We start from the raw sequence: 11453 nt of genomic DNA, 5'->3' as shown, positions 1-11453 counted from the left end.
GTTGTCTGTATGTCACGGATCGCTGAAGGGCAGCTTTATGTTTTCCTTGCTCAACTCTTCCTTAAGAACGTCATAYGGGTGACCATCAGAGACAGATTAATCAGGCTACATGGACCAYTGCCCTATTCCATCACTGACCCTAAAGAATTTGAGTGCTCTGGGTAGAGGGACTGTCTGAATATTGTTTGGCAAAGGTGGGTGGATTTCAGGCAGAGTTCTGAGGGAACATTATTTGGTTGGCACAATGAAGGGCAAAATAATTGTGCCTTTTCCTTACTCTTCACTTTTTTTTAGCTTTTTGCTTTTCCTCATTTGCTTGCTTTTGATCTCTGCTTCTTTTTAAATTATTTTTGATTTTGTACCAAACAATCCTCCATGCCTAAAGTAAAATAGGGCTAAAAAAGTAAGCACCCACACTGAATATACTCTGTGAAGCATTTCCAGCTTAATTCTTTATTCTTCTTTGGCTCTCTACTGAGGAGCTGAGCTTAGCTCAATCTGTGTTCTCCCAGCTATCAGACAAGATCAGGAGATGTCACAGGGCGAGATTTGTAGGGAATTTGGAGTCTTGTTTAATGTTGCTCTCTGTTATTACTGTCTACAGAAGAACWTGGAGTTTGTTGTTCGCTTTTTCATCAGTTGTTTAGAGATTGGGTTAAAAAGTGGCCCCAGAGCAACTGCACTGCGTGAGCWCCTGGTCCAGCACTGGGGGCTGGCATGCCAGTGGGATGCTGCTGGAGTCAGCCCTGTTTGTGCTGGATCTGTTGTTTGTGCTTTCGTTGTGTTTTCAGCATTAAGATAACAATAACAAACATTTTGAGAGATAAAAGTTTTTCTGTTTGGATCCACACACTAGTTCAAGGCTCTTCATTTTTTCCAAGATGAAGCTTTTCTAATCAGGTCATCTTGAATTGAACTAACATAAACAAGTGGGGCATCGACAGATTTTCAGAAGTGCTGTACTGCTTCCTTTTAAGTGGGTGGAATGGAAGTTGTCCCATGACAAGTTCGATTCAAAATCCAGTATTTCTTGTTATGCTCTCACTAATCTGTTTAGAAAGTGCTTCAAGTGATGTATACATAGCACAACATTTTCCCCCTTCTCTATTTTAAAATCAAAAGGACTTTGATAAAAGTCAGGGAATGTGTTTGAAATGACACATGAGATGTTAATTTGGACTCTACTCGCCTGCCTTGGCATTGGAATAACAATTCACTGGCAAGTTAAAACATTTCTTTTTAGCTCCTGATGACCCAAACTAGTTTGAGCCCCAAGCAATCAGTTTTTCTTCATTTATCCTTCTGTCCTTGAGGACATTGCTACTGGTTTTATAACAAGCAGGGTCTGGTATCAACAAACCCAGCTGTACACATGCTGAGTGATTGCTGTGACACAAAAAATTAGATTTTCCACAAGCTTTAGTCAAATGCATTTTCATTTATAAAGTTACCAGAAAAAAAAAAAACCCTCAAAAAATCAGTAAGACTCATTCTTCATCCCTTTAAGTTACAAGGAAGGGAGTTATAAGAAAAAGAAGAAAATAAATATCAAGAGAAGATGAATGTTTGTTAGGTAATTCATTTCTGAGAAACCAAATGTACCCTTAAGGATAGTTTAATCAGATAYAGTTAGACACTCAATTCCTAGGTCCTGGGACTGTTAAGGGATTCTCAGATCTCTATATCTAATTTTAATATCTGAAAAACTGTGGCTTTTTTCCCCATGGGATCTGTAGATTTTATCTGTAACAGCTTCCACAGATAATCACACTGTGTAACTTTCTATCAAACAGAAGGACTGTCATTGATTTTTTTTTAATATAACATTAATGCCATTGGTAGATACAAATGAAACCAGAGTCCTGTTGTGCCAACCACTGAGTAAATACACAGAGTTATAAACTATTCTGTGGTTTCCTTAGGTATGGTATTTGTAGTTGACAAAATAATATCAGCAGAACCAGTATTGTTTTGCTCTTAAATAGATAGAAACCTCCAGTACCCTTGATGTTGCATAGTTAGGCAACATAGGATATGTTAGTTATCTGTATTTTTGGATGAGGGATCTGATTTTGAAAACTGAAAGGAAAGCTATAATTTAAAATGAGAATCCTYAATTTTGGCTTTCTTTCATGATCTCACCTAACAAATCCAAAGAGTATTTTGGCACACTCTGAGTTCTTTCCTGCTGATTTTTCAGTTGTATTTGCTATACAGAATATGCATTTGAATTTTGTTTTGTGCTTTTATTCACAGGGAGTTCCAACCAGAATGTAATTGATTCAGGTTCAAAGGATGCTTTTTCATRCTGTGTCACTTTTAAGACTTGCAGTATACTGCAAGATGCCACTAAATACAGTGGGAACTTTGAGCTTTATTTATTTATGCTATCTATTAGCTTTTCTCTAATTGCAAATCCCACTGGTGTGCAAGAAAATTATAAGCACTTCATTTCCTTAAAAGGCCCTTCGTTATATCAACTCAGACATCGAATAACCCATTCTTGCTCCTGCTAAAGTCATAAAAAGAAATCTTTGCCAAGGATTTGCTGTTGGCCAAAACTTCAAAATGCTTACAGGTGTTCTTACCACATCTAGTGAGGAAGAACAATCCTATTGATTCAGGCAAGTGGGAGGCTCTGCCTGACAATCTGCTGTAAAGAATATCGAGGGCATTCCTGATGGCAGCTCCATGTCTGCTGACCCTGGGAATGTCAGCCATTAAATATTATGTAGAAGTGTTTGGAAATTCCTTTCCCCAAATGTCGTGAAATAAAATTATAAACCAGCAATAGTCGATCCATTCTCATTGCTTTTGATCACAGCAGCAGAATGATGGTGACTATGACCATAAAAAATTTTTCCAGTTTATACAATTTTCAATTTTTTTCCTCAAATAATAGAACATCTCTCCAGTCCCCTCTCAAAAAAAAAAAAAAAAAAAAAAAAAAAAAAAAAAAAAAAAAAAAAAAAAAAAAAAAAAAAAAAAAAAGAAGTACCAATGTGAACAGGTTGGAAAACTTTAGACAAAAACTGAGTTCCTTTACTGAGTGACCTGAACAAGTAAAAGAGCAATAAAATCGATTATCCCATATGTCTGTTGGAATTGATCTGGGCCTATTTCCTCCAAAGAGGTCAGAGGGGCATGGTGAAAGCAGCAAGATCACGAGAGATGGAAAACCACAGTTCACACCTTTTCCAGAGTATGGAAAGCAGGAGGACCTGAGGGTGTCACCACTCAAACATAAGAAACAGCCTAGGGAGAACAGTYTTCACTAATCTTTTCACAGAGCTTCTTGCTTGCTTCCATGTGCAGCTGCTATGACATTGCATTTGCTTTTGACTCATGGAGAAATTACTATATAAATCTCCCCCACAACCTGGTGCTAATGAGTATGTGTCAANTTTTTTTTTTTTTTTTGCTATGATTTATCATGCTATAACCAGAAACTGTCTATTTGTCTACAAAGTTGAGTGACTGCTTCCTATTCTCCCATGCATGCACACTTTGGAATGAATGTGTCTCTTCCTTTGTGGTAGTTATCCACTTTTACTCAAAATGAACAGCTTTGGGGAGACTTCCCCTTAGAAAAGTCCTTCACTTTTGAAWAAGTTTTTATCTTCTGGTCCAACKTGMWGTGTTTTTGGGATGTAATACAWAGCCTACTTTTGTGAAARGTCAAGTATGTYGGCAGGCATGGAGGTTTTGGGKTTGGATGAATGTTATTTTTTCYCCTTTTTTTTCTCCTGAGATAATTCAAGTAATTTCTTCCATTTTTTGACTGAGTCTTATTATCAGTGCCTTCATTTGAATAGTACAAGGAAGTGATTATTACAAAAAAAGACAGCATTATGCATGTAGCACCTGTGTTTTGCTCCTTTCCTCACTCCTGTCTTTTTAATGATAATCTCTACCCCAGCTGATAAACCCGATTGAAAACTGACATTTGAATGCACATTATTTCAGTAACAGTTTTGCCGTGCTACAACTATTTTTAAAGGTTTAGCCTTTAAATTCTTTGTAAACATATGGCTGATGGAAGGACAAACAGTGAACAGCCTTATTTTGTTTACATGGCAGCATCAGTGCACACACCAACCCCACTGAAAGCTCTCAGCTTCTGTTCTGGATTGAGAATGTCCACGAGACAAGAGAAGCACTTCAGGGTGTGTAGACATTAGCCCTTGGTCTCCTTTTGGTGTCTYCTGGTAATATTTAAAGCATGACAGTGGACTTAGAAGGCTAACAGGGGTTTTGGTGTCCTTCCTCTCAATTTGAGTCTTTAATGAACCCCCAAGTCTTAAATAGTAAAAACCCTTAGCAATCAAATTGGAGCTGGACCTAAATGCAAAAAAGKGGCTTTTTGCCTTCAATAGCATGTCTGCACATCCCTCCTCCTGCTTGAGTGATCTGCAATGAGGCTTATATAGGAAACTTCAGGTTTCAAAAATCAAATTCTGGCTTCCTAGAGCCGACTCCGGGCTCTAGGCTCCCATCTGAAACAAAATCTCTTACAAGTTTTCAGTGTGTCCAACCAAATAATTATTATGCAATACTTTTAATAAAGCAGTTTTAATTATGCAAAACATAAAGGAAAAATTTAAAATATTTTGAACATTATATTTCTGATTTAAATAATTTCGATAACTACAATGTTTTCAGGCTATGGAAAGGAATAAGAAGGTTACAGATTTAATAACTGAACTTACGCTGTACAGAATGCTAATTGTTGCTAAGAGCAATAAGTCAAGCACTCAAATATTAGGTAATAATRGAGGGTGATATGGCCCTGGCTAGACACTGAGTACCCACCAAAGCCACTCTGTCACTCCCCTCCTCAGGTGGGCAGGGGAAAAAGAGTATGAGTGAAGATTATATGGGCTGAGATAAGGCTCATGGGTCGAGATAAGGACAGGGAGAGATCACTCACTCGTTATCATCATAGGCAAAACACAGGTAACACAACTTTGGGAAATTAACTGAACTTATTATTTATTACTTATTTTTACCAAGAAAAACAAGAGTAGGATGATCAGAAGTAAAATAAATCCTAAAAACACCCACCACTCCCTCCTTCCTGGGCTTAAATTTATTTCCAATTTTAAACCTCAGCAAGTGATCCTATTTCCATTTTCCTGTAGAGCTACTGCTTCCAACTTTTGCTTATTTTGCTTTTTAAGGAATATAACCTTGCTTATACGCTGAACTGACAATGTCACAATGCAGGCTAATATATATATATTTATATATTTTTATATATTTATATATATTTATACATATATATTGGAATGAGAAAAACATTTCTCAGTAGAAAATAGCTGCGAACTTTCAAATGGACTGCCTGCAATAAATGGATGCACTTTGCCAGCAAAGCTCAATTATGTTTGGGAAATGGTGGGATCTCTGGTTTGGGGATCACTTTGGGACAGAGGACTTAATGAARGCTAAAATTTTGACAGCAGAGAGTTCAGCTCAACACAGATTTTTGACAGATTTTTGGTACTGCTATAGGCAACATTTGAAACACATTAAAAAAAATGACACTTGCTAAATTCACAAGTGAAAACCAAATTGCACTGAAACTATGCAGAACTGTGGGCTGGGCTTTCTTTCAAGTTGAGAAAGACATAGGTATCTCTTTATACACTCATTGCTCTAGTCTGACCTAAGTTAAACCAAAAACAAAACAGAAGACCAGACTGTGAGGAAGGTGCTGAGTAAAATCATCAAAGTAACCAAATTCAKTAGGGTTTGCAGAGTGTGTGTGTGGGTTACATATTTTTATTTCTCAGTAACAAGCACTCACTGGCTTTAGTTTATTTTCTCTTTTGTCTTTGTCTACTCCTGCTTCTATAGCCATTTTCAAGTTGTTAAGTGTTTTGCTTTTTGACAATTCCAGATTACAAAAACTGGCTTCCAAAGCTGCCTAACAGGCAACTGAATACAGTGTAGGAGTAGCTGAGGAAAATGTCACTTGAACTGGACTTGTAACTTTTATCCCTGCTATCAAATGATCTGATAGGCAGTGCATGGCTGGAAAAATAGAAAAATGCTTACAATATGTCACGCATCTTGTTAAGCTGCTGACTCCTTTCGCACAAAAACCCTCTTGACAAGTACATCTGCCTTATTATGCTCACTGTCAGTCTAAGAGTGAAAAGGCAGAGAGCAAGTGAGATCTTGGTCACGTAAATGTGCTCTCTCTGCCTAACTAAAGGGGCAAATGAACTCTCATTAAAGACAGTTACTGATTAGTCTTATTCTTGTTAATTTCTATTKAATTTATGTGCATTTTTAGTGGATTTAAGATACCTCAAAACAAAATGAGAAGGTTCATACAGGGTTTTGCGCTAATTTAGATATACCACTTTTTAAAAGTTGTTTTAAAAGTCACTTTTAAAAGATGTTGGCCTACTTTGAGAATTTACTATTAAATTCTTGTGCACAGACAACTCCACAGAAATGTTGTCCAAGTTATGAGAACTCTACAGCTGGTTAAAATTACTTTTAGAAATTGTGATGGTCTAATTCTATGGAAGCAGAAGTTATACAAAGTATCCTCTCTACCCACACATCTCCCAAAAGGACAGACCAAAACTGAAATCTAGATGAACTCTATATCCTGCATTTTAGACCTTTTGGCAGTGATAAAGTCATACATATATATGCTCTATGTGCTTTCTATCTAAATTCCATTTGTTCTGCTGGGTGATGTAGTAATACAGAAATTCACTATTAATGATTAGGGACAAGCAGACAGAAAGCAGCAATTGCTAATATATACCCTGGCTTAGTTTGAAAAGGTGTCTTGGGGCTAATTTCCAAAAAAATGAAAATTTAAATTAGTCTATATAAGAAAGTTGTGTAAGGCAGCAGAATATATTACCACCCAAAGTAGAGGGGGAAAAGCAAATATTTTCATTTTATTATTAAAAATCTGTGAATCTTGATTCAAATTTAATAGCCCTTATGTCTTAAGTTTGTAACATTATATCATTTCAGTCTAAATTCTGACCTATGTAAGAAACCAGAGTTATTAATATTTCCTATTATTTGTACTCCTCAGACTTTATGACTGGATTTCTCCAAGGCATTCTTCATTCTCACTCCGATCTTCCTCTTCATTTTGAAAGTATCAGTTCAGGGAATTGGCTGAAAGATAGAAAAACACACACATAAAAATTGTTTGACTGACGTTATTCATTGTAAAATATTATTTTTTTCCTGGAGGAGATATGAAGGTGAATCAGGAAATGGATGGCATTTTCAGATCACATGAATCAGTACCCAAGAAGTCATCATTTTCACCAAATATATAACTATTTTTAGGGACTTAAAGTTAGATGAACCTTATTTAGAACTCATATAATAACTCCTTTAACTTCCTTATCCGTCAGAGACTCTAAGGAAAAGAAAGCAGCAATTAATGAAAATCAGCTCAAGACTTATAAATGTAAGTATGCATATATTTATATTCTAGGTGTGATAAAAATATCTTATGCATTCATAAAAATAAACCATTTTGTTTATAAAGAGTCTTAATAATGGAAACTCCATGAGACATATTACTTTATTATCTTTTGATCACAAATGGTAAATATAAACCCATCAGAAGGATTTATAGTTCTCAAAAGCCAAGTTTTAGACTYTCATCTAGCTTTTCCTGATTCATAGATATTATGAAGACCAGCCAGTTTAGCCTTTAACTACAGCACATAAAATGAGACAATAATTTAACAAGAAACAGCAAAGCTTGTAATTATTGATATTTATTTTCCTCTGACTTAAATCAAGTATTRCAATGGTGTCTTTTGCTAAGAAAATTCAAATTATGCTCAGTCTGACCTTGTGCTGTGTCTGCTACTGGGCACACATAGCTACAGCCTTTCCTGGCCTGTTGTTTAACAATGTACTTCCCTATCAGACCCATCTGAGGATGAGGATGGCAAAATTGAATCTTTCCTGGGATGAAGATGTCATTCCTATTTTTATGTAGAGCAACACTGCAAGTCCCTGGTATTTAAATATGGCAGACTTGCAATGAACCAGCTTTGGAAGATGAGGTTGCTCAATGCAGGCAGGAATGCTAAGGGCTCGCTTAACTCAAGTGCAGCAGGGAAAATACCTCCATGGAACTCAGTGGGAAAGAAGGAAGAAACAGCAATGTAGACCTGATGATTAGGTATTTCAACAGTGCCATGTAAGTAAGGTAACTTCAAGACACCAGRCTGCACAAACTCTCTGTTCTTTAGAATTAGCTCAGGAAAGGAATCTTGTTTGCATGCACTATTCTCCTGCCTGGTCTGCTCTGGAAAGGCTCTGGTGACCAGCAGGATTTCTCCTAAGTAATAAATGATGTGGTTAAAAAAACAAAAAGTAGGCAATTAACTGTGAGACTTCAAAGTTTTCCTCTGCCTGTTTCTCATGAATTAAACAAAAATGACTAATGTTTTCAATGGTCTGGAAAAAGCWACAGGCAGTGGTAATAAAGACTTTGAACTCAGAGATTGTGAAGCAAGCAAAGTCCTTTCCCTGTGATGGAAGCATAACTCAAGATTCAGTTTTACTCTTACTTTTCTATTTTTTTTTTATTTTTTAACACAATTTAAACTTTCAGTTTCCTGTGTCTGACTTTGTTTTTCTAAATGGTGTAAGAGATGCTTACTATCCAAGGTGCTTTTGATGGGCAATGTGAAGACAGGCTTTCCCTCACACCRTGACTTTCCCACCTAAACAGATGGAAATCCACCCCCTTCCCTATTTTCTAACACTCCTTATATCCTGCCACCACAGGAATGAGCTGAAATCTGGCTTCCCACCAAACTGGCCAACAGCCTGAAGGTGCTGTGCAGCCTTTCCTCTTCCAACTGCAGTATCTTTACTGCTTTCACATGCTGCCACCCCTYAATATGCTGGGCTCTATTTTGCTGGAAGGAGAGATCAAAAATTACTAACAGTGAGAAATATAATGCCAGGAAAATACAAGACAGAGGAGGAGAATGAGCTCTATACTGGAAGAAAAGCTGGATGGGATGGACTTGGTCTTCTGAGTGTTTTCTTTTTGTTTGCTTCCTTAAATCAGATAGCAGAGCTTCTCCTGCTGCTTTCTCTCTTGCTCTTAGCATAATATTCCTGGATTATGTTAGAATATCCTTATTTATTTTGGATATAATAACACACCAAGGCTTAGCCTAGGATTGAGACACCACTGTGCAACTTGTAAAGAAACAAAACCCCCTCAGCACCATCTTGCAAGGGTACATCTGGGGATTGCATCACCTAAAATTCCTGGGCTCACTCACTCAACTCATCTGGTTTAAYTCTGTAACTTAGACATAGCACAGTTACACATAACATTAAAAATGTTACATTTTGTACCTTCATTTCAAACATAGTTAATCTCATGGGCAGTTTCAGACATCTTTGCCCTTGAGTTTTTAAAATCAAATTAAATAAAATTAASCATTGACATCATTACTGTTCTTCCATGAAACTGGTACTGAGCTATAAAGTTCACTCTGGGAGTGATATAGAGTCAATATGATTCCAGTGGAATTTTTCTTAGAATGTACTGTATGTCATTAATCATAGTATGATATAAATATATAAATGTGGTGAGTTTTGGGGTTGTGTTTACTTTTTACTTACATGCTTATTGTTTCATAGTCAAACTGCAGAGGAATTGTTAGAGGCTACAATGTACATCACTACAGAAGCGAGAATTTTGACAGGTTTCTTTTTTCCTGGCAGTTGGTTTTGGATACACAGTGCTTACTTTTCACAGATAAAATAGGGATTTTTTTTTTCTACACAGCAGTTGGAAAAAACAAATATATCTCCTCTTTAAAAAGAAAGTCTAAATGTATTGTACTAGGTGGAGATACATAAAAAGTGTGGTGTGGGACTTGTTGATGTGAAGACATATGTCTTAATAACACTCCAGAGAAGTTAACAGAGTAGATATGTGAATCATCTTATATCTGCACGTTGATGATATCTGATACTTACATCTGATACTTTGATGGCAACTTTTAGACGTAAAATGAATTCTTTGATTTTCTGGATCAGAAGGAAATCACACAACAAAGTGACCCCAGGCATTACAGTAGTGGCTTATCAAAGTCTATTGTAATAAATAAGGAAACATCCTTGACTGTCAGGGTTACATGACTTCAATGAAAAAAAAAAAAAAAAAAGTCTGGCCTTTAGTACTTGGGTTGGTTTTTTTTAATACCAACAAGTAATCAGAAGGAATGTTTCAAATTCCAGAACTTAATTTTTAATGATAATTTCAAACTTTTGTTAATGTTTCTACTTGAACAAGTTTCTTTTATATCCTAGCCAAAAGTGAAATTCTCCCTTGAGCTGGAAGTTTAAGGTAATTTGGACTTGCAACATTTGGCTYGCTGATAAGTTTTGATGTTAGCTGTTTTAGTTAGCTAGTTTTTACAGGATTACTYTAGCATGGATGAATTCCATAGTTTTGTTTGTTTTAATAAACTTCTACTACTTTTAGTCTTCTAAATGGAGGTCTTGCTGCAAACAACAAAAGTCAATTTCAACTGCGTTTTGTAGAAGAAATGCGCAAATGCTGTCATAAAAGAAAAAAAAAAACCCAACTGTGATGGAATTAATTACAATGCAGACATGAACAAAAATATCCTCCTTGTTTAATACAGGTGAGCCAACAAAACACAAAGACATGCGCCGCAAACCCGCTGAGCGCGAAAATACAAACGCACGTACCTGGGGGAGATGGCTGCGCGCCCCGGCTGCAGCCCCGCAGTGCCACGTCTCACTGTCCCACGATCGCACCGGGACTTTATAGGGGACTCTCCCAGGGCCTGGAAATGAACTTTTGGGGCTGACACGTCGATCGTGCCATGGGGGGAGGGAGGCGACTGGAGGGGGCGGAGAGGGACTCGCCGGAGGCTCTTACGTGGCGGCAGAAATGTCAGCCCCGCGCTTCCCCGCGCACAGGGGCCGGGGTCGCTGGTGCGGGACTCGTGTTGCCGAGGCGGTTCCGAGCCGGATCGTGGGGGTCGGGGCTGGGGCACTGGGGTCTGGCTGGCCGGTGCGGCACGGCGTGTGAGGGGTGCGGACGCAGCTTGGGCGCTCCTGGGGAGCTCCCGTTCCCCTTCCGTCCCGGGGCAGTCGCTGGCGCCCGGCTCTCTTTCGCCTCCTCTGTCTGATTCCCCCCGGTTTWGGTACATTTCCCCAGCCCCGAAGCCCCGCGGAGCCCCTGCGGACCCGGCACCGGCGGAGCTGCCCCTTGCCCACCTCCTCCCCTCTCTCCCTCCTGCCGTCGCTTGCTGCAGCTCGCCAGGATTTGCTGTGTTTAGTTGWACCGGCGCTGGAGCGCCCCTGCTCWGATGTGATGGTAAAGGAGCAGCCTCAGGTCATGTTTTTTTGGAGCTGCGGTGATTAAGGAACAAAAGGAAATAAAAATAAAA

At 38.2% G+C, this 11453-nt stretch overlaps 1 protein-coding gene and 1 non-coding gene across 2 annotated transcripts; both read right to left on the bottom strand.

Moving 5' to 3' along the window:
• Nucleotides 1–4648: 4648 nt before the first annotated feature.
• On the bottom strand, nt 4649–11396 carry LOC130580838 (serine/arginine repetitive matrix protein 1-like). Its single transcript, XM_057378592.1, has 2 exons — nt 10747–11396; nt 4649–7152 (listed from the first exon to the last, which is right to left on the bottom strand). The coding sequence occupies exons 1-2, from the start codon at nt 11211–11213 to the stop codon at nt 7122–7124; spliced, it is 498 nt and encodes a 165-aa protein (XP_057234575.1). The 5' UTR covers nt 11214–11396; the 3' UTR covers nt 4649–7121.
• LOC130580842 (small nucleolar RNA SNORD123) lies at nt 7241–7309 on the bottom strand. Its single transcript, XR_008966159.1, has one exon. It is a non-coding gene; the product is annotated as a small nucleolar RNA SNORD123 (small nucleolar RNA).
• Nucleotides 11397–11453: the final 57 nt, after the last annotated feature.

This window comes from Malurus melanocephalus, unplaced genomic scaffold (genome assembly GCF_030028575.1).
Source record: "Malurus melanocephalus ecotype Western Australia unplaced genomic scaffold, MMel_1.1 scaffold_365, whole genome shotgun sequence".
Classification (NCBI taxonomy): domain Eukaryota; kingdom Metazoa; phylum Chordata; class Aves; order Passeriformes; family Maluridae; genus Malurus; species Malurus melanocephalus.
The sequence above is the reverse complement of the archived record's forward strand: the minus strand, read 5'-3'. Positions and strand labels throughout refer to the sequence as shown.